This window comes from Artibeus jamaicensis, unplaced genomic scaffold (genome assembly GCF_021234435.1).
Source record: "Artibeus jamaicensis isolate MK-2021 breed Jamaican fruit bat unplaced genomic scaffold, CSHL_Jam_final contig_889, whole genome shotgun sequence".
Classification (NCBI taxonomy): domain Eukaryota; kingdom Metazoa; phylum Chordata; class Mammalia; order Chiroptera; family Phyllostomidae; genus Artibeus; species Artibeus jamaicensis.
The window spans coordinates 3,333,613-3,353,961 of NW_026522005.1; the positions used below are offsets into that span (position 1 = coordinate 3,333,613).

General features: G+C 48.5%; 2 protein-coding genes across 2 annotated transcripts in view; one reads left to right on the forward strand and one right to left on the reverse strand.

The window, feature by feature from the left end:
* The first annotated feature begins 2,331 nt into the window (after nt 1–2,331).
* On the forward strand, nt 2,332–6,766 carry RASL11B (RAS like family 11 member B). The gene is made up of 4 exons (XM_037134794.2): nt 2,332–2,654; nt 3,233–3,289; nt 4,421–4,497; nt 5,299–6,766. The coding sequence occupies exons 1-4, from the start codon at nt 2,513–2,515 to the stop codon at nt 5,767–5,769; spliced, it is 747 nt and encodes a 248-aa protein (XP_036990689.2). The 5' UTR covers nt 2,332–2,512; the 3' UTR covers nt 5,770–6,766.
* Nucleotides 6,767–13,549: 6,783 nt separating this feature from the next.
* SCFD2 (sec1 family domain containing 2) overlaps nt 13,550–20,349 on the reverse strand; it is a 320,652-nt gene continuing 313,852 nt past the window's right edge. Inside the window, exon 9 of the mRNA XM_037134595.2 lies at nt 13,550–15,171. Coding sequence (XP_036990490.2) covers nt 15,079–15,171 — 93 coding nt within the window. The 3' untranslated portion in view covers nt 13,550–15,078. The remainder of the gene's footprint in view (nt 15,172–20,349) is intronic.

The window sequence follows — 20,349 nt, forward strand, 5'->3', positions numbered from 1 at the left end:
CAACTGGCAACGATGGCATCAGGACTGTCAGGAAGGTAAAATGAGACTTTTGTGTACTACCCCCTAACCCACTGCCTGGACTCAAACAAGCCTTCAGGATATATCGATTCTCCTGCCCCTTCCCCTTCCTTTTTATTAATTCTGTGAATTTCCAAGAAGGGGTGACTCTCAGTGTCATCGTTTGAAAGTAGGGTAGGGTGGAGGGGGGCTATTTGCTAGATGTTTGGAATTTAAAGAGCTCCCCTTTCTTTTCTCCATCTTTCTCTTGCTGCTTATTTTTCTGTGTTCTTTAAAGTACAGACAGATCATTTAGACCTAAAATAAGAATAGCAAATTCAGCCTTTGTGTTTCAGACAGAAAAATCATAGGCTTGGTGCAGGCTCATGGTAATAAAAATCAAGCCCTAGAAGCATTTTAGAGTCAAAGCAAAATTCTCCTTGACTACTTTTGTCATGTCTGTATGTGAATATGTGTGTGTGTATAAAAAGCATTTAGACAAAAACTTCAGACTACATAATTATTTCACCATGTAAGCATGATAGAATTACAGTCTTTTGGGGGGAGGGGTTTAAAAAGTACATGATTACCTGTAATTACAGTCTTGCTACATTTGATTTTATAGCACATCAAAATTAAAATTTGATTTAAACCATGCAGAAAGACATGGTACATATTCTAAATGCTCTTCCCCCCCATCCTTATTCAAATGACTGAATTTATTTCATGCCTGGGGCCTCCATAGGAGCCAACCTTTTATTTCATTTATTGCTAAGGTTGTGTGTCTTGCCAATTATGTTGTCTGTCCCAGAATACTTGTTACCAAGGCAGTTTGTGATTACCTTTCCTCTACCTTGAATTCCTGGAGAACACATAAACGGAGGTAGAGAAGATAGTTCACCCCAGTCTGAATTGGGTCAGCATCATAAATTCCATCAAATACCTGGTTAATTAAGTTGAGGGTGGAAGAGGGAATCAAACTAGATGCCTGGCATGTGTAGATAAGAGAACTGGCTTATACTTTTACAATTCAACCTTTAATATGGCTGTGAGTACAAAGCTACAGTGTTTGTCCCCAGGATAAAGCTTCTGGAATATTTGAGGGCCCGTGGTTGGAAGGGTCAGAAGGGTCAAGAGGAGAGGGGAAGGGAGGGAGGTGGTCAACCTGTGTGTCTGGTGACATTTTGCAGTCAGATGCAGCTACAGAATATTGCTTGGCTGGGGAGTGTAGCCTACTATTAAAAATGTCTTCCCCTGGAGTTTAGGATTTTATGAGTGCAAGCACACATCTTCCTTGGCATCAAGTGACTTTACCAACCTTGCCATTCCTTATGACCAGAGACAAAGTGCGGGCCCTTTCTGGTTTCTGCTTCCCAGTGTAGTCGGCATCCAGATACAGCCAGGGTAAGTTTCTTTCCATTTCAGGGCTCTTGTTGGAGGTGTGACCGTGTGAGGCGCTGGAAAGCTTGGTCTATAATTACTCCTTGATTTGCCTCTGGGAGTGTTGTACAAGCAGTACGGTCTGTACGTTAACCCGACCTTGTCAGAGGGTAAGTGATCCGCCGTCCTGCGGACAAGAACCACAGCATGTGGGTTTCCGGGCAAATGGGTGGCATTATCTTGCCCCAAGTCAAAAGTCCCATTTTAGGATAGTGGTTACGGGATATTGGTTACCGATTGCCATTGTAGCAAATCTATGATACGGGATGCCGCCCCAGATGCACCCAAGTCAGTGCTATCACTCCCCAAACTAATGAGACGCACCACACCGATGCCGGGCAGCAGGATTGGTTCCCAGACCCCAAACCCTCACACTCACGAGGCCATAGCCTGCAGGGCGCAGGTTCCCAGAGGGTGGGCGGCGTTGGGGTCCAGTGGTTAGTTGGCTGCAGGGACTGGGCAGGCAGCTGGGGGCCCTGGGGGGTGGTTGTTGGGAAGGTTATATGCCGGTGAAGCGCTCTAGTGACACCCAGACCATGCCCAACCCCAAGCTGAGCCCCGCTATTCAGCATCCGAGGCGTCCCCAGCCCCTCAGCCACAGCATCAGCCCCGTGCGGGCGCAGCGGGACCCCTGCTGGCACCCAGTGCTGCCCTCCCCGGCGCCCGCCATTGGCTGAGCTGTGGGTTCTAGCCCACACGTTGCCTCCCTCGGGCTCGCTGCTCCATTTTACCAGTGGCTCACGGGGCCCCGCACAGGCTCCGAGCGCTGCTAGGGGCTTGGCGCTGGGGGCGGGGCCTCGTGCCGGGCGCCCGGGGATTGGCCTCCCAAGGCAGGGGGCGGGGTCGACCTCGGAGAAAACAGCGCGCGCAGCCCGGGTGCAGTCCCAGCCGGGAGTCGGAGCCCGCTGGAGCTCTACACTAGACTTCTCCAGTGCTCTTTTTGTTGTTGGGTTTTTTTTCTTTCTTTCTTCCGCGGAGCCCCTCGGCCTAGTCCTCCCGCCCGCTTCCGAGCAGTGCGAACCTCTTCCCGCTCCGCAGCTCGCGTCCCACGCGGAGCAGCCCAGCCGGAGCGGAGATGCGCCTCATTCAGAACATGTGCACCATCGCGGAGTACCCCACTCCGGGCAGCGCAGCCGCTGCCGATTACTGCCTGGGGGCAGCGGGACGTCGGCTGGTCAAGATCGCTGTGGTGGGGGCCAGCGGCGTGGGCAAGACCGGTGAGTCCTTGCACTCGAGGGAGAACCTGCTTATCTTCGGGGCTGGACGTGGGCGGCCCCCGCTGGGAATCGCGGGCAAACGAAGCAGGGGAGAAGTGAGAGGTGCAGCTGCCCCTCCGGAGGCACCCTAGCCAGCATCTCTTCTAATCCCTCCTTCAACAGATGAGGGAAACTGGATCCAGAATGGCCAGGCGACCTTCCCCGCACCACCGACACAAAACGGGGGTTAAAACTTTGGGGTTCTTGAGCCTCTGGCAGTGCCTAGCCCAAAAGGGGACTTAGTGAATGTAATTCCTTCTCCAGGCCTTTAAGATTAGAAAGACATTTGTCTGCTGGAAGGCTTAGGTGCGGCTCAGCCTGGCTCAGAGGAGGGGGTGGACCAAATGACCCTTTCAGCTGGACAGAGCTATAATTCACCATATCTTCTAGCCCTCTGTCCATGTGTCTGGAAGAAGGGTCAAGCTGGGAGGGTAGGAATTCTCTGGGAAAGTTGTTTTCCATGCCGGGGGTGGGGTGCGGATCAATCTAACTCGAGTGCCAGGTTTAAGCCTCTTTCCTTTCTCTTTTCTGACCTGTAGCCCTGGTGGTCCGGTTCCTCACCAAACGATTCATTGGTGACTACGAAAGAAATGCAGGTGAGCATGTAAATTTGAGGAAAATACCATCAGTCTGCACCAGTTCTCATTTTTCAGTGTCTCCCAGACAGGTTCCTTCAGAGTGACAGTCAGCATCAGGATCTTGCCACATCCAACTTTGCGTGCCCCTCCCATGCTCCCCGCCCCCCATAACTGCCATCTAGCCTCATTCCATTCTAAGCCCATTCATCATTTTATCAAGTGCCTGAAAGTATTCCCTTTGGTATGTTTTAACTATGGGGACCCCGGCTGGTAGCACCCTTTGTTCTGAAGAGCCTCTCCCTTCTAAATACTCCTGCAAAAGTCATAAAAAAAAAAGATGGTCAGCTCCTCCCCTCACCCCTATCCCTCTCTGCTGGCTGCCTTTCAGAGGTGACCTTTTAAAGCAAAGGCCAAAGGAGAGCAGTTGTAAATCTAAAGTTCTCTTTTCTTAACAAAGAAAAATGACTAGAATTTTAGGAGAGTTCCTGAATAAATAAGAGGACACGATTTCAATCCCTATGATTAAAACTAGCCATTGGGGAGGCTTAAGGGCTTTTAACCTATGTTCTGTTAGCAAATTGTTTCATTCCTTAGGCCATATGAAGTACCTATAGGGGATTATTTGAAATGCACTATATAAACCATCCCATGATAAGGCATGGCAGCCTCTGCTTTGATGTGGGACTGGCCAGGCTTATGTTACATTTTTACTTAAGTTGGTAATGTTGGCTGCACATTTATAACAATATTTGCCGAACAAGCCATTGTGTCTAATAGCTAAAGTACAAATATATGTCAAAGAGTGATAAAGTACCAAAATAAAATAAAAGTCCCACACATGCTGAGCAAGAAAATTTGCTTTAAGGAAATACTGTACATATGGAAGCTCTGTTTAAAATTAGACAAATCAGCTTCCAAGAACTTGCACACTTTGCCTTGGTTTTAATGAATCCACTACTGTGAAATTAAAATTACAGTTGTTTCCAAAAATATTGAATTAAGTCCATTGTCTAGGATAAACTATAGCTTATTTCTGTGCATTGGTTCAGGTTGTATTTTTTCCCTAAGTTAAAGAAAAAAATCCCACAATGTTTCTAAAGTTGTACAAGAAGGATGAACGTAATTTTTTTTTTTTTTTTGCCTTGGTAGGTAATCTTTACACCAGACAAGTCCAAATAGAAGGTGAAACTCTGGCTATTCAGGTTCAAGACACTCCAGGTATTCAGGTAAGAAGCTGTGAGGCATGTGACTACATCAAGGGGGAGTCTACGTGGCTGTAGAATTATTCTTCGCTTCTCAAAGTACCTCCTGCTGCAGGAGGAAAATTGGGGGAGTGAATTGAGGCTGTTACATGTTTGACACTTCAGTTGTATCTGGCTGTTGGTCAGCCTTACGCTAGCTTAATTTGGGAGATTTGGCTGAGGGGCAGAAATCTTCCCTTAGGAGGATCCTACCCAGCAGGAAAGACCAAATGAAACGCACTTGGAATTGGCAAAGTTTCCTTGCTGTAGTTAAAAAGATCGCTTTTTACATTTGTGTTTGCCATTAAAAAAAAAAAATCAAACATCTAGGTATAGTCTCCAAATACTTGGAATCACTTTTTACTGTGGAAAGTTACTCTATAGACAAAAGAGCCACGTTAGTATGTGTGTGTGTTTTTTTTTCTTCCCCCTCTTGAACTGGGCAGTTATCCAGGTTTAAATGCTTCCAGCTCCTATCTTTACTTCCCCAGACTTACTGTCTAGCCAGTTAATTTCCCATTTTATGCAACTACAAAGTCTCTCTGCATGGAGTTCTCTGCAGGTCAATTTTCCACTTGAGTGTGGTGAGCTGCACTGTTATTTATTCCAACTCCGTGCAGCTGGATCAACATATTGTCAAGAAAGCTGAAGTGTGTGGGGATATAACTTGTTTATGGCCTGCGACCTGGCATTACAGTAAAGGGCTCTTTTGAATTCTCCATCCAGCCAAGCCAGGGCTCTTTTCTGCTCTCGCCATTCACCTTGCCATTACCCCACCCTTTTCAGGTTCACGAGAACGGCTTGAGCTGCAACGAACAGCTGAATAGATGCATTCGCTGGGCAGATGCTGTGGTGATCGTTTTCTCTATCACCGACCGCAAGAGCTATGAACTCATTGGCCAGCTCCACCAGCATGTCCAGCAGCTACACCTGGGCACTCGGCTGCCCGTCGTGGTTGTGGCCAACAAAGCTGACCTGTTGCATATCAAACAGGTGGACCCTCAGCTTGGACTACAGCTGGCCAACATGCTGGGCTGCTCCTTCTATGAAGTATCTGTCAGTGAAAATTACAACGATGTCTACAACGCCTTCCATGTCCTGTGCAAAGAAGTGAGCCACAAACAGCCACCAAGCAGCATGCCGGAGAAGCGAAGAACCTCCCTCATCCCCAGGCCCAAGTCGCCCAACATGCAGGACCTGAAGAGGAGGTTCAAGCAGGCCCTTTCTGCCAAAGTGAGGACTGTCACCTCTGTCTGAGGCAGAGGCCCTCCAGGGGGTTTGGTCTTCCCAGGAAGAGGTCTGAGGTTCTTCCAGTGCAGGAACATTGAATGCTGGCAATAATTCATGGTTCCAGAAGGGGCTGGAGCAGAGAGGCCAGGAGGGCCTATGGAACTGGTACGGAAAAGAAAGCATTGTTCTGAGCAGGGGGACAGGACTGATGAGGCTCGAATGAGCCCACTGAGCCGCTCTGTGAATATGTGAAATGTACTCCATGTCTTTTCCTGTGGAGGGGGAGGGGGCATACTTGCTTTGGATTTTGTCCTTAACTACCTTGTAAATGATGGTCGGTTGTAGTTTCACCAAATATATTGATGTGATTTCCAGTGGGGATGAAAGAACAGATTAAGCTCTCAGAGGCTTTCCTTTTTTTTTTCTTCTTTCTTTTCGTTCTCCCACCTACCCTGCCCCCCAAGGAAGAATTGCTTTTCTCTTACAAGGACGATTTGCATTTTTGGAACATTATTTCTTATAGATTGCCTTTCTAACCTAAAGGGTACCCAGATTTCCTTTTAAAGAACAAAGAGGAAAATATTTCCCCAGCCCCCCAAAAGGGTGGACTTGATGGGCCAAAATGTTACATACCCAGACATCTAAGAATTCATATGGCCCGACATGGTGGAGGCTGCTTAGTTGGGCTGAGGTTGAGTGGTTGGGGACTCACGTTCTTAAGCCCCATACTTTGAGTAGTTGTGAGACTGTATAATTAAAAAAAAACAACAAAAACTGTTGCATTGGGTACAGAAACAAAAATGTGTCCGTTGAATTTGGTGTGATTTGTGTAAACGGCGCATAGCAATGACCTTGGGCTGCTTCCCAGGCCTGGTTGAGTCATGGCTCAGATACAAAAACTGCCTTACAGTGAGTGAACAGATGCACAGACTCCCTACACAGATGCACTTTAAAAAGCCACTCATGCTTTGGCTTAAATTGTAATTAATTTATTTTATGTACAATAAATCTCATTTTAAAAGAACAGATGTCTGACTTTGTCTTTATTGAAACACTCACCTTTTGTCCTTCAAAGAATTTCTCAGTATGTTGGGCGTGTTGAGGTGGGCATCGTGCCTTTCCAGGGTTATCACTTAAATGTCCTGACCAGAGAGGTGCATGGAGCTGTTACTCTCACTCTGCAGATGAGAAAACAGGCTTACAAACGAGTCGAAAATCTTGTCAAAGGCCACAGCCTGCGAGTGTTATAACTTGTAGTTTGCCACTTTGTATTAAAGAAGAGCATGTATCCTGTTCATTTCCTTTATGACCGTCCAGCGGAACCGAACAGGGCTGTGTTTTTAGACTGCCAAGACATCTTGGCTAAGCCTTAAAGATACCAAGGCTTCGACATGATTACTGCTTCTGCACACATGCTCGATTTGGCAAACCTTTTTTGGGTATGCTGCTTTCAAAAAGTACTTTGTTCGCATCGTGGAAGCTCGGAGCCATTGACCTGGGTCGTTCGGGAGCCCCTCCCTCGTGACTCCTGCCACCAGAGTATGTGCTAAAACTGCCGGGCCGCTCACCTGTGTCCTTCTGGGCCAGAGAGACCTTCATGCAGGCTAAGTGAGTCACCCCCTTTATGGGCAAATAATCAGCCCTGATGTCTGCGGTGATTGCACACGCCTGAGACTCCTCGGGAGCACCCTGGGGGGAGCTTGCAGGAGGAACGCTATTTACAGGTGAGAGAAACAGGCTTGGTTTGGGGGCATGTCCTCAAGTTCACACAAAGAACCTGGAACTGTGTCTTCAGGCTAAATCATAAACTTAAAAATAAGGACTTTTAAATTGAAAGGCAAACAGGTGTTTATTTGAACTATTCGAGAATCAGTATTTCAGTTAGGACATAAAGAAAATGGGTACTTACGAGAAAGGGAAGGGGAACCATGGCATCAACAGAGGGGAGGCATTTCCGCCGGTGAGGATAACAGAGCAGAGTGATGGTAATTCTACACGGCGTTTCTGGTTTTCAGCCCTGAGGTCATCCGTATTGTAGTCATGGTGGTATCTTCATAAAAGTTCTTTGGGACACAAGGTTGCTCAGGCCCAGGGGAAAGGTCATTTTGCCCTGTTTAACATTCTAAGGTTTGAGGTATAAGATGTGCAAGACAGTTCCTCAGGCACAGCAGTTCTGGCTCTGTTTTAAACTGGCTTCATTCACACTATTGTTTACAATATTCGGTGTTCTTATTCCTTTGCAAGATTTCATACAGAAGATGCTATGGCAAATACGAAATCATGAGACAGAGAGAAGCAGCCAGAATAGCCACTGACGGGCCACTATGATACAGTGCCAGGCTTTTAAATCTGTTTTCTCACAGCATAAATACCCTGCCTGCTCTTGACAGGGTTTTTGGTGATGCCTGGAACTGTACCTTATATGGAGGGCGATTTCCAATGCTTCAAGCCTAACTCAACCTGTGTTGGGGGCTGGGACAGAAACGGTGCCTTCACGAAAAACATTTCAATTCAAAAGCAGTGACAAGTGTCTCCAACGAGTGTCTGCTCACTTTTATTTCTGTTCATTCTATGTGGTTGTATCTATGATGTCCAGTGAGCAAGAGGTTAATCTTTGTAAGTTTACCAATGGTCTTCCACCCAAGTCCTGGAATTAAAGACAGAGAACTTTCCGGTGGGCTTCCTCTTGCAAAGGTGCTGGGCAGTGCTGCACTCCCATTCATCATTGACATGGGGCACCGTCCCCTCTTCTTCCCGTCTGCCACACACGTGCGCAGACCCCTGCCGCCCTCTCCTGCTCCCTGGCCGGGCTTCTAGCTGCGCCTCCTGGCGCCCAGGACTGCCCTCACCTCCTCTGCGTTGGCCTCAGTTTCTCATACTTCACCTTGGAAGTCTGGGCTGGAAGGGGTCTGAGAGCTGTGTTCCATCCAGAGGAACAGAGTGGTTTACTCTAGGCAACTGGGCGGGGGGGGGGGGGGGAGCGAGCTGGAAACCACACGAGACCCAGCTGTGTCCACTGGCTCATACATTGTAGCTTCGTGTTTTATTACCTTTGCTCCTCTCATTATTAGTACAATGTCTCTTAAACCCTGTTTCTCTGTTTTTAGATTATTATCTTTATTTTTAAGATTCTTTTAATTGGTCCCTTACTAAAGGCATAGACATAATTCTTAAAATGGGCATCATTTCTCCCATTTTTCGGAAAAGGCGATTTGAGGGCCATGGCCGAGAATCCCACGGCCGGAAAATGGCTGAGCGCGGATTCAGGTGCGGCTTTGGCCCCAAGCCTGTGTTCTGCTCGCCTCCCTGTGGCGCACAGTAAGCACTCAAACTGTTTTTAAATTTCTGAACTACAACCAGACAGCACTGAGCAACCCCCGCCCCGGCCTCCATGGGGGAACCCCCTCTCTGCCACCTGGGGGAGGGAGGGGAAGGATGTGTGTGCAGGGTGGGGCGGGAGCAGGGAGGGGGTGGAAGTGGAAGCAGGGGAGTGGAGCTCGGAGAGGACTAGAATTTATTGAACATTTACAACGGGTCACATTATAAATGATCACCTTTAATCTTCTGAAGAATCCCGTGAGGAAGGATTCCCTGGTAAAGATGAGAAAACTGAGGCCCGAAAGGTTAAATTACCTGTTTAGGGCCACACACGTAGCAACAATGACGGTTTCTATGTATTCCAACCCCACACCAACCCCACAATCCATCGTCAGTCCCTCTACGGAGACACGCAAGGGAGGCTCAGAAGAAGGGACAGGTTCAGGACTTGCCCTTGCGTCTGCCTGGTGTCACAGGATCGACCCAGGCAGTTGGCTCGCAGCTTCCCGGCTCTGCTGCTTTCAGCAAATCCCCCTTGCAGCTCTCCTCTCTGTCTTCCACAAGCCGGCCTTCCCTGCACTGGCCCCAGTTCCCGTCCTTTTCTCATCTTTCTGTTGCTACCAGGAGCGGGTGGCTCCTCCGTGGCCCGAGGCCCACCTGGCTGCCACAGCCACATCTGCTGTTGCCATCAGCCGGCTGCTCACGGGCCTGCAGTCCCAGCTCGGTAATAAAGACTTCCAGGCAGGGGCGGGGCCAGCCCACAGCCCGTCTGCCTCAGAACCGGATCCTTGTCTGTCGTGATGTCTGGCTTTCGAGTTTCCTCCCTGCTGCAAATCAAAAACATTCCCAACACTTTGTAGCCTGCCCGGCGTGGCTCAGTGTGGAGCTGGCTAACCTTTCTCGGCCCTCCTGGCCCCTCGCCCACTGGCAGCTGTAGGCCCAGCTCGTGGCCCACCCGGCCAGCCCCCAGCTATGGGTGTATTTACAGCGAGCCCTTCATTCTCGTGAAAAATGGGATTTCGACATTCACCTTACATTCCAAAGGGGGAGAAAACCGGTGTGTTTCCCGGACAAATGAACGAGCTTGTGGCAACTCCCTCAAAACTGAGCAGTTGGGTGACTAACTCCTGGTCCTGCCTCTGTGCCTGTGGGGAGGAGGGGGGCCTCCCAACAGTCTACCCGGGAGTCAAGACAGGGCTCTCGGAACAGCTCAGAGGGCACACACTACAGGGCTCTGTTTTTTCATTTGTTATAAACAACCCAGGAACACTGGTGTTTTCTCTACTCCCTTTAGCGTCTAAAGAGAGAAGCTTCCAGAAAGTCCTTCTTGTTCACATTACCCTCCTAACTTGGTGAGAACAGGATTAGGTTTATCACTGATTGTGGTAAGATCTCATACTCCCTTCTCAAATACCCTCCATCATCTGGTTTTGTCTTTCAAAATTCCCTTTAAAATAGAGATGGAGTTTCTTCACGTTCCTTTTGCGGGGATAGCAGACAACCCTTGTAATACTGGATTATTTGTTGTTGAGATTCTGCTTCTGGTCATCCATGTGAAATAAATAGCAGTGGTCATGGGGGAGGCTTGACAGAATGCTTTGTCATTGGGATGACACTGGAATGGGAGGTCCGATGTAGACGCGGCCGGCTCCACAGGCTCCAGCCCTCCGGCTCAACCCTTGGCTGACGTGGCTCCCCAGCTCGTCCAAGCACTGCACTGTGTTCGCTGTGTTCACTTTGTTTGCCAGGAAAGTGGACTCCAGAAGGAGAGTTTACAGAGTCAGAAGTCAATTGCTACAGAGTATTTACACCTCTGCCAACTGTGTTTAGAGAGTGGCCTGCAGGTCTGGCCGAGGTTTGCGTCTGTATGTGCGTGCTTGGGCTCTGGCTCGCTGGAGTTTAGGGGGCAACCCCTCAGACTCAGCCAGAGAGGAGAAACCAGCACGGCCCCTCGGCTCAGCCTTGGAAGCCACCTGTGGGCAGCAGACGTCTGGGAGGGGGAGGATCCCTGGAATTGGTACGTTTGGATGAGGTTCAAATGCCAGTTCAGGGTGTCAGCCTCGGGATCCACACACTGACTTTGTGTCTGACATTGATGATGGAGAGAGTTCACTGTGTTGGAGACACAGGTCCTGCGCGAACACGCACTGGACACTCACTACGATAGTGGTGCTCTGACGTGCTCTCAGCCAGCTCGCCATGCGCCATGTTCTTTACAAGTTTAATGAATTCTTTTAATGCTCACAACCGCCCAAAGCGCTAGGTCCTACCACTGTCCATTCGTGGTCACCTGAGCCTGGGAGAAGCGAACTGTGGTGTGCTGTACGGACGGAGAAGGCTTCGGGGGGCTCTGCCAACAGGCAGGGCGCCGTTTCCAGAGACTCCTCTTCTCCCTTATCTGGTGAAGGCTCCTTGCAGGATTTATACCAAGTTCCCATCATGTTCCTGCTTTTCACTGAGGAAGCAGTGCTCTGCCCTGTGCCTCCTACCTTCTCATTCAAACCAAACTCCGGTCACTTGAAACTCCTTCTGTCTCACATTTCCTCCAAAGCCTTCTACTACCTGATTGCTCACCCTACTTAGTTCCTCTAACCAGCGACCAGAGATGGGAAAAGGTGATTACAAACCCATCTTCTGACATTTCCCTCCACCCCCAGAGGCTGTCTTTGGCCATAGGTAACCCAGTATTGAGAGTGTTATTGGGATAGAGGAACTGCTTAATGATAACACTTACAATCAGGAGCTTCCACCTTTTATCATCTAGGACTAAAAGCTTTTGAATATTCTTCTTTATTTTGAATTTTTAAACACTTTGTTTATTTATTTTTAGAGAGGGGAAGGGAGGGAAAAGAGAGGGAGAGAAGCATCAATGTGTGGTTGCCTCTCACACACCCCACCACTGGGGACCTGGCCCATAACCCGGGCGTGTGCCCTGACTGGAACCAGCCACCCTGTGGTTCGCAGGCTGGCACTCAATCCATTGAGACATGCCAGCCAGGGCTCATTTTTTCTTTTAAAAAAGAACATTCAGCCCTGGCTGGTGTGGCTCAGTGGATTGAGCACCAGTCTGCAAACCAAAGGGTCACTGACTCAATCCCCAGTCAGGGTACATGCCTGGGTTGCAGGCCAGGTCCCCAGTGGGGGCCACGTGAGAGGCAACCACACATTGATGTTTCTCTCCCCCTCTTTCTCCTTCCCTTCCTCTCTCTCTAAAAATAAATAAATGAAAAATTAAAAACTAAAAGAAAAATTAGGTTGCAAAAATACATTGGAGCCACAAAATTAATATGGAAATATAATACATGTTTGCTATGAAAAAAATTTAAATAATACAAGTATATCAAGAGTAGGAGCCACAGTGTTCACAGTAGCTTGATTCATAACAGCTCAAACCTGGAAATAACCCGAATGTTCAAGAGGTAAATGGGTAAACAGACTGTCGTGTATCTGTACAGCAGAACACCGTTCACCAATAAAAAGAAAAAAGAGAAGACTGATATACAATAATGTGGATGAATCTTACAAACATTTTAGTGAGTGAAAGAAGCCAGATACCAGAGTACAAACTGATTCCATTTTTATGCAATTCTAAAAAAGGCAAAACTAATTTATACTTTCAGAAGGCAAATCAGCATTTGCTGAGAGCCGGAGGCTGACAAGGAAACAGACTGGAAAGGGACACAAGGGGACCTTTGGAGGTGGGGGAAACGTCCTATTTCTTGATTGTGGTGACAGTTCCATGGTATCCACATTTATTAAAACTCATTGAGCCCTGGCTGGTGTGGCTCAGTGGACTGAGCACTGGCCTGTGAAGTGGAAGGCTGCAAGTTCGATTCCTGGTCAGGGCCCGTGCCTGGGTTTCAGGCCAGGTCCCCAGTTGGGAGTGTGGGGGAAGCAACTGACTGATGTTTCTCTCTCACATGTTTCCTGCCCCTCTTTCCCCTTTCCATTTCCCTTCTCTAAAAATACATAATGGAAATCTTAAAAAAAATCATTGACCTGTGCTTTTCAAACAAGACCATTTTCATTGTGTGAAAATTATACTGCAATAAAGTAGACAAATTCTATCAAAATAAAAACTCAAATAATAGGATTATGAGCTGCTGAGTAGGCTGTAGTTAAATATTAAATAAGAATAAACATTTGAATAGATGTATATATGTAAGAGCAAGCCTCCTCCCTTCTGTCAGCCCTCTCACTTTGTACTTCTTCCCAGAGGCAGCCACTTGTTAGCAGTTTCGTTTTTGTATTTCCAAAAAGTTTCCTTTGCAGAGAGACACATGGTTTAAAATTTAACCTTGAGCAGATACTCACACAGGGCCCGGTCGTCAGGAGAGGCACCGGCTGCTCGGTCTGCGGGAGCCGCAGGGTCGCGCATGCGTCTGGCCCAGCTCACGGCAGTGGCAGGAACCCAGCAGAAGCCAGGCTGGTGCGGGGGGCTCGTGCGGTGTTTGGGAGTGAATGCAATGACTGACTGAATGAATGAATGCAGATTTGAGACACACAGCAGGTTACTTCTTAATTTTTTTTATTGTAGAAAATAATGATTTCTTCTTCAATGATCATTTCTTTTTGGGTAGTGCCATTTTCTCATTCAAACGCAGACTTCTGGATTAGCATGATGGAAGGAGCCCGAGGTGTCCAATACTGAGCACCATAAAAGAACTGGTGTGAGGTGGAGAACACACTTGGACAAAAAAAGTCAGTTCTACAAAACCTGCTGTGATTACATCCCAGAATGATTTCCAACTTCACAGTTTCTTCATAAAATGACAGTGATTTGTTGAGAACTGAGAGATGTAAATACTTTGATTTACATTTTATTTCCTCTCCCTGTTTAATCCACACTAGACATTGTTTCAGCTTTATCTCTTTCTACAAACACCTTTTAGAGATGCTAGAAATTCCCATCAACCACTCACCTACAAATGTCTGGGTTAATTTTTGCGGGAATTCTTATATAATTTCACTAGGTGGGTTTAGGTTTTTCTGCTACAGCCAAAAGAAAAATTTAGACTTACAGAAAAGAAAGCTTCATATTTCAATAGGAGCTAAGTCACAAAAGTCACAGGGGTTAGGGTTCAAATGCAGACTCCCTGAGACCAGATATCTGTACCGGGCCTTCCTTCGGGAGGGATGGGGACCCTTTACAGGCAGAGACGGGCCCCCACTGTAGTTCCCAGGAGGCTGGGGGCCCTGCCAGTGCCCAGGCTGGAACAATGTGGCCCTTTGTCATGGTGGGGGGGTTCACAACCAGACCCGCCCCAGCCCATTCCCTCTGCCTGACTCCCCTTCTCAAACTTGTCTCAGATCAAGACAGAAACAAAGCCTCAGACCCCATTTGCAATGTTCCCTCCCTCAGTAACGTAATCTTGAGAAAAAAACCAAAGTTTCCTGACATTTATAATTCTAAAGCATGTCGAACTGCTTTTTGAGCAACTGCAGATCAAAGGGCTTATAATCTACCATCACTCCCCCACAGGCATTTATCTAGAATTATTGAACTTGCAGGTGGAATCGGGAAGATCACAAATAGAGGGTTAAGAATAAATGGGGCCCTGGCTGGCGTAGCTCAGTGGATTGAGCGTGGGCCTGCGAACCAGAGGATCGCGGTTCGATTCCCAGTCAGGGCACATGCCTGGGTTGCAGGCCAGTTCCAAGTAGGGGACACACGAGAGGCAACCGTACATTGATGTTTCTCTCCCTCTCTCCTTCCCTTCCCCTCTAAAGATAAATAAATAAAATCTTAAAAAAAAAGAATAAATGGGAATTATTATGAATTAGGCCAGCTGAAAGACAGTTGACACCTTTAGGGGAATGAAAATAATTTTTTTCAAAGAATCAAGAATCTAGCCAAACCACTTCACTGTCTGGTTCTCTCGACCCTTTGGACAAAAATCGATCATTACCAAAATTTAGCCACACCCGGGACACTGGATGTGGAGGCGTATCTTGATGGTGACAGATAAGAGTATTGGTATTTCCATCTCGGGCAGATCTCGTCTTCTTAGGAGACGCTCAGGAGCCAAGGTCTGGATGCAGCCGATCAGTTGCAAATATCAGCTCAGGGATGTTCAGTGGCTTCAGGAGCCGCGTGGACAGCACGATTACCTGACAACGGGAGGGGCAGATGCGGTGCAGACAGTTAGGGGGGCGATCTCAGGTTGTTAGGTGATGAGGAATAAAATGCGACAAATTTCTTTGGGAGTGGGAATGGAGTGGGTACTGTGGGAAAAAGGCAGAAGGCAGCAGCTTGATGCCACTGGACGCTAGTGTCCTGTGTGGAAGGATGACCCTGCGGGACAGCAGGGCTGTGTCTCCTAAACCTTTAACCGATGGGCACTGAGAATGGCCCATCCCAGCCACCGCCTTGCTGCTGGATTGAATTGGATCGTATGGTCACTCTGCGATCCAGTAATTTGACCTCGATGTAGAGGTTTCTCCCTCCTTCCGGGAGCAAGAGAAGGTATACTCAAGAGGTAAATGCTGTTGTGGGTGATAGTAATGATGACTGTATTAATTAACTAGCAGAAATTTACTGTTTCATAGTTCAGGAGGCCAGAAGTCCAAGGTGTTGCTGGCATGACTGGTTTTTCCTCAAGTTCCCGAAGGAGACTCCATCCCACGCTCCCCTCTCTGCTTCTTCATGTCTTCACACTGCCTGTCCTCTTTCTGTCCAGACTTTCCTTTCTCATTAGGACACAGGCGAATCGTCTCCTGAACGACCTCATCTTAATCTACTCATCTACAAAGACCCATTTCTTTTTTAAATTTAAACATTTTATTGCTTATTCTATTACATTTGTCATACTTTTCCCCTCTTTGTCCCCCTCCACGCAACCCCCCCTCAGGCAACCCCCACACTGTTTGTTGTCCATGTCCCCGATAAAGGCCCATTTCCAAATACTAGTACAGGTACTAATGTTTGGAATACAGTTACTAGGGGCTGGGACTTCAACATTTTTTTGGGAGGGGGACATAATTCAACCCATAATAATGATATGATAATGATGATATCAGCTAGTATTTATCAGTCCTTATGATGTGCCAGCTCTGAGGAAGATCTCGTTTAACAACCCTACGAAATAGGTAATATATTCTTATTTTGCAGGTAAGGAACATAAAGTACAGGAAGGTTAAGAAACTTGCCCAAAGATACAGAGAGAGTAGTTAAGTTGGGATTCCAACCCAGGCAGGCTGGCCCCAACATCCGAGTATCCACCTGGTCACTTCTCTGTGGTTAAGGGCTCCGGGCAAGGCTGCTTCTTCTCCCCCAGTCCACACGGGCCTTTGGGCCTCTCTGGCCTGGCCCCACACCAGGTGACCCTTCCTGCCTCCCTGAGTCTGGGCCTCTCCTCTGGGGCAGGTCTGTCTCTGCAGCACTGGGGAGCTCCTTGCCCGGGGTGGGGCGGGGCTGTGATATGCTTTGTAAGAGCCAGAGAGGTTTTGCACAGGCAGGTGTCCAATGCCACCCGATGAAGAAGGTGACTATGGGATATGGGGAAGGAGGTTCTAGAATCAGAGTGCCGCAGCCCAGCGCCTGAGCGAGAACAATTGCCAGGCCAGCATCAGGCCCGGCTTCCACCTGGCGACTGTACCACTGTGCCCCCGGGGAGAGTACGGGTCGACACCGCACACTTCACTGTCCCCCTCCCACTCCCCAAATTGCCCCAGGTGTACCCAAACCAGTGAATCTACCAGCTCCCGCTTCCCAGCTCACTGGGCGACAACAGTCCACACAGTCCACTGCGGAGCCAAAGCAGATGGCGACGCACTCAAGGTTGGAGGGGAGGGAAGGAAGCATTTTACATTTTTCTTGCTGTTGTTAAGAAAGTGAGGGTTATTAAAACTTCTGTTTAAAACAAAAATTAGAAGCAGCTATTTTCCTTTTTCTTGAAAGAGAATTATTTAAAAAAAATATATGGTTAATGTCAGCCCAGTCACATTTTTGGCAGAAAAAATACCTAAAATCTGTGCTCACATTTTTCCTTGAAAGCTGCAAGATGAGAGTCTGAGAGCAATGCGTGAATATTCGCATCCCCCACACGGTGTAGAGGGCACCAGAACAAGTGGCTCTGGAGAGGGTCTCTGCTCACTCCTCAGGGTCTCTAGGCCAAGCCTAACAGCTGGCTAAGAATGGTGGCTCCCCCGTCAGAACCCCATAGAGCCCAGCTCCACCGCTCTGCCCTGGGGAAAAGGCACTCCACTTGGAGCCTCAGCCTGTCTGTCCCAGAAGAAAAACAACAGCCTCATGCTTGCAGCATTGCGGCAAGGCTTACTTACATAAGCTCAAGGGCATACAGCACAAGGGGGCTCAGTGGTCGTGAGCTGCTGTTTTATTGTGGTTTTGTGGTTGGGTCACAGACCTCCTTTTCAATCTTTTGAAAACTAAGGAAATACATGCATATGTTCCTACACAGAAGATTCTGAATATGCTTTCAGGTGATGTTCATAGACAACTAGGATTCATAGACCACAAGTTAAGAAACACTTATTCAGATATTTTTTTTAAAATGCACATGTAAAAACAAAAATCTTTGGCACACTCTTTGGTAGCAGACTCGTGTGAGGTACTAGAGGCCAGTGTAACTAGTGTGCCGAGGTCCCCTCTTCTGCCCTTGTGACCTGCCAGTCCCCACCACCACTGGCAGCCTCTGTCGCCCTTAGTTCCAGTGCCAAGATGGCAAACTCTACCCCAGCTGAGCTGACGGCAAGTGTAGAGGCTGGAGTGAGTTGGCAGGATTGAGGGACTTGGGGAGGAAGGGCTGCCGACTCGGTCGATGCTGACCCTACTGGAGCAGTGATGCCTGGGCCGGAAGCTCCCGTCACTCTCGGGTTGCACGCGGGGCTTCCGGCCACCCTGACTGAGAGTCAGGGTTTGGCCACCTCCACTGAGCTGGAGCCACAGACCAGGCCCCTCACCAGCAAACAAGCAGGCAGTTACACAGCGTGTGGGCTGAGCCGAGGGTGTGTGGGGCCTGCTCCGTGGAGGGCAGGCGACGAGAGACAGATGGAAGAGACAGGCGGCACGAGAAGTAAGTTAGGAGGGCGGGAGGAGGGGAGAGGGCAGTGCTGAGCGCACCGGCTCTCCAGGGTCGGGTCTAGTTGGGAGCACAGCCTCCGGTGTGTCTGTGCTGGGCTGGACCCAGCTGGGCCACTTTCCGGACAGATGACCCTGGAGAAACTGCTTAATCACTGAGACTCAGTTTCTTTGTAAAGTCGGAATACTGACACCCACTACACAGGGTTATTATGAAGGTCAAATGTGAACAGACATGTAAAATATTTAGCACAATGACAGGCTCTAGGGGGCTTAGAAACGGTAGCCGCTGTTACAGCCTTCGCCCTCCGCTGTGTCCCCGTCTGGCTCCTAGCCATCCTTGCCCCCTCCTTCCTGCCCTTTGGTAAGCCCAACCCCTTCACAGGGCATTTCGGGATTTTAGAATCTGAGGGCTGCTCAGCACTCCACGCCCAGCCCCCTGCCACTGTCCTGCTCACCCTCAGTTCTGCATTCTCGCCGTGCGCAACCATGTTCAGCCTCATGGCTGGAACCTGGAGATGCTTCTTTATGTGGAACATGAGTTCCTTCACACTTTGCCTGAAGACCTCTGAGTCTGCTCAGGCATCACTGCCTCCAGGAAGCCTTCTCAGATGTCTCCCGCCCCCTCAGGCCTGTGTTTTCACAACTGTTGGTATGGCCCCGTCTTCCCTATTTCCTTAACAGAGTCTTTTCATTGTTTCTCAGCACGGGGCCTGGCCCAGATCAGGTCCTTGATGTAATGAGAGGGCATCATTCAATGAATGAACAAAACCACTAAGGCAATGAAGGAGGCAGTGAGTTTAGCATCATCAGCAGGAAGTTTCTTTAGTAAAAGCTCAGAGAGCCTGGGTAAATTTGTTTCAAATCAGTTCAACAGGAAGCTTATTTGTCTAAAATTCCTATTTTGAAGAACAAGCAGGATTGCAACACTAACATTTCTTTTACAATGTAACAGTTGATGGGCCTTAAATGTTGTTCTGTCTTCGGCGTCTCTGCGTTTTCAGACTGCGTTGGAGCCTTTTCAGAGGTTTCTTTTCTTTTTTTATTCAACTAATGGCATTTCTGCATTAGTTGGCTAAAATAATCCTTAAAATTCTAAAAAATAAGGCAAGTGCGGGGGAAGGGGGAAGCACCAAAAAAAAATCTCAAAAATGATAAAAAGCTTGAGAGTCTGAAACTGGTCTGTGAGGTAGGAAATGTAAATTTTATAAATACAGTAATCAAATGTGTGATATTAGGCAGACTGAGTGCTAGAGAATTCCTTTTACAGAACTGGCTTTTCCCAGGTAACCAAGGGCACTGGAGGACATGCCCATCAGTGAGGCGGGGGTGGAGGACTCCAGGGTTCCCCGGAAGCCTCAGAACCAAGTCCTTAAAGCAGCCTCGGGCTCCAGGAAGGCCCTGGCTCAGCAGGAAGAGGGACGGTTCCGACTTTGTGCTCAGCTTGCCAGCTCTGAACTCCTGCAGGGTTGGGCGGCCCTGGGAGAGCAGCCCCGCCCCTCACTCTCCTTCCACGGGCCACTTCCACTGTAATTTCTAAGTGCCAGCACCTTCCGGTTGTATTTCTGCAGAACACAGAGGAAGCTGGGCAGTCCAGGATTTAGCGTCTATAACCCTCTGATTTCTAACATTGTGATCTGAAAGGAGGGCCAGGGATAACATTTGTTTCTCCCTTTTCTTTTAAACTTGGCAGATTCTTCCCAGGAAGAGCAGCCCACACGCATGTGTGGGCACGTGCACTGACACGCATCTGCATCCATCTGATGATTGGTTTGGGCACGTATCATGTTCCAGCCCTTATCCACCCCCACACGCGCACACACTTGTGGTCAACATCAAGCCTTGCTCATGAAACCGGTGGTACAGTGGATTAACCCCACGGACCTGACCCAGCCCCTGGAAACCTTCCGCGGGCCGCCTGACCTGCTCCGTTAGCGTCAGAGGTCAGTGCACTGTGCTTGTCCGGCTCGCCTAGCTCCGCGAGTGGGAGGTGTCAGGTCTCCTCCTCACCTTTGCCCCTCCGAGGTTTTGTTTTATTCTGCTTTGTTTTTTTAAGAGAAGGATGACAGCTATGGGAGGTGTTAGTGGGTAGAAGGATCGAGCAAAAAGGAAAATGGACTCATGGACACGGACAACAGGGTGGTGACTGCTGGGGGTATAGGGGCGTCTAAGGGGAATAAATGGCAATGGAAAAAAATACAATTAGAAAAAAAAGGAAAAAAAAAACTTACTTGACTGCTCTCCTTGGG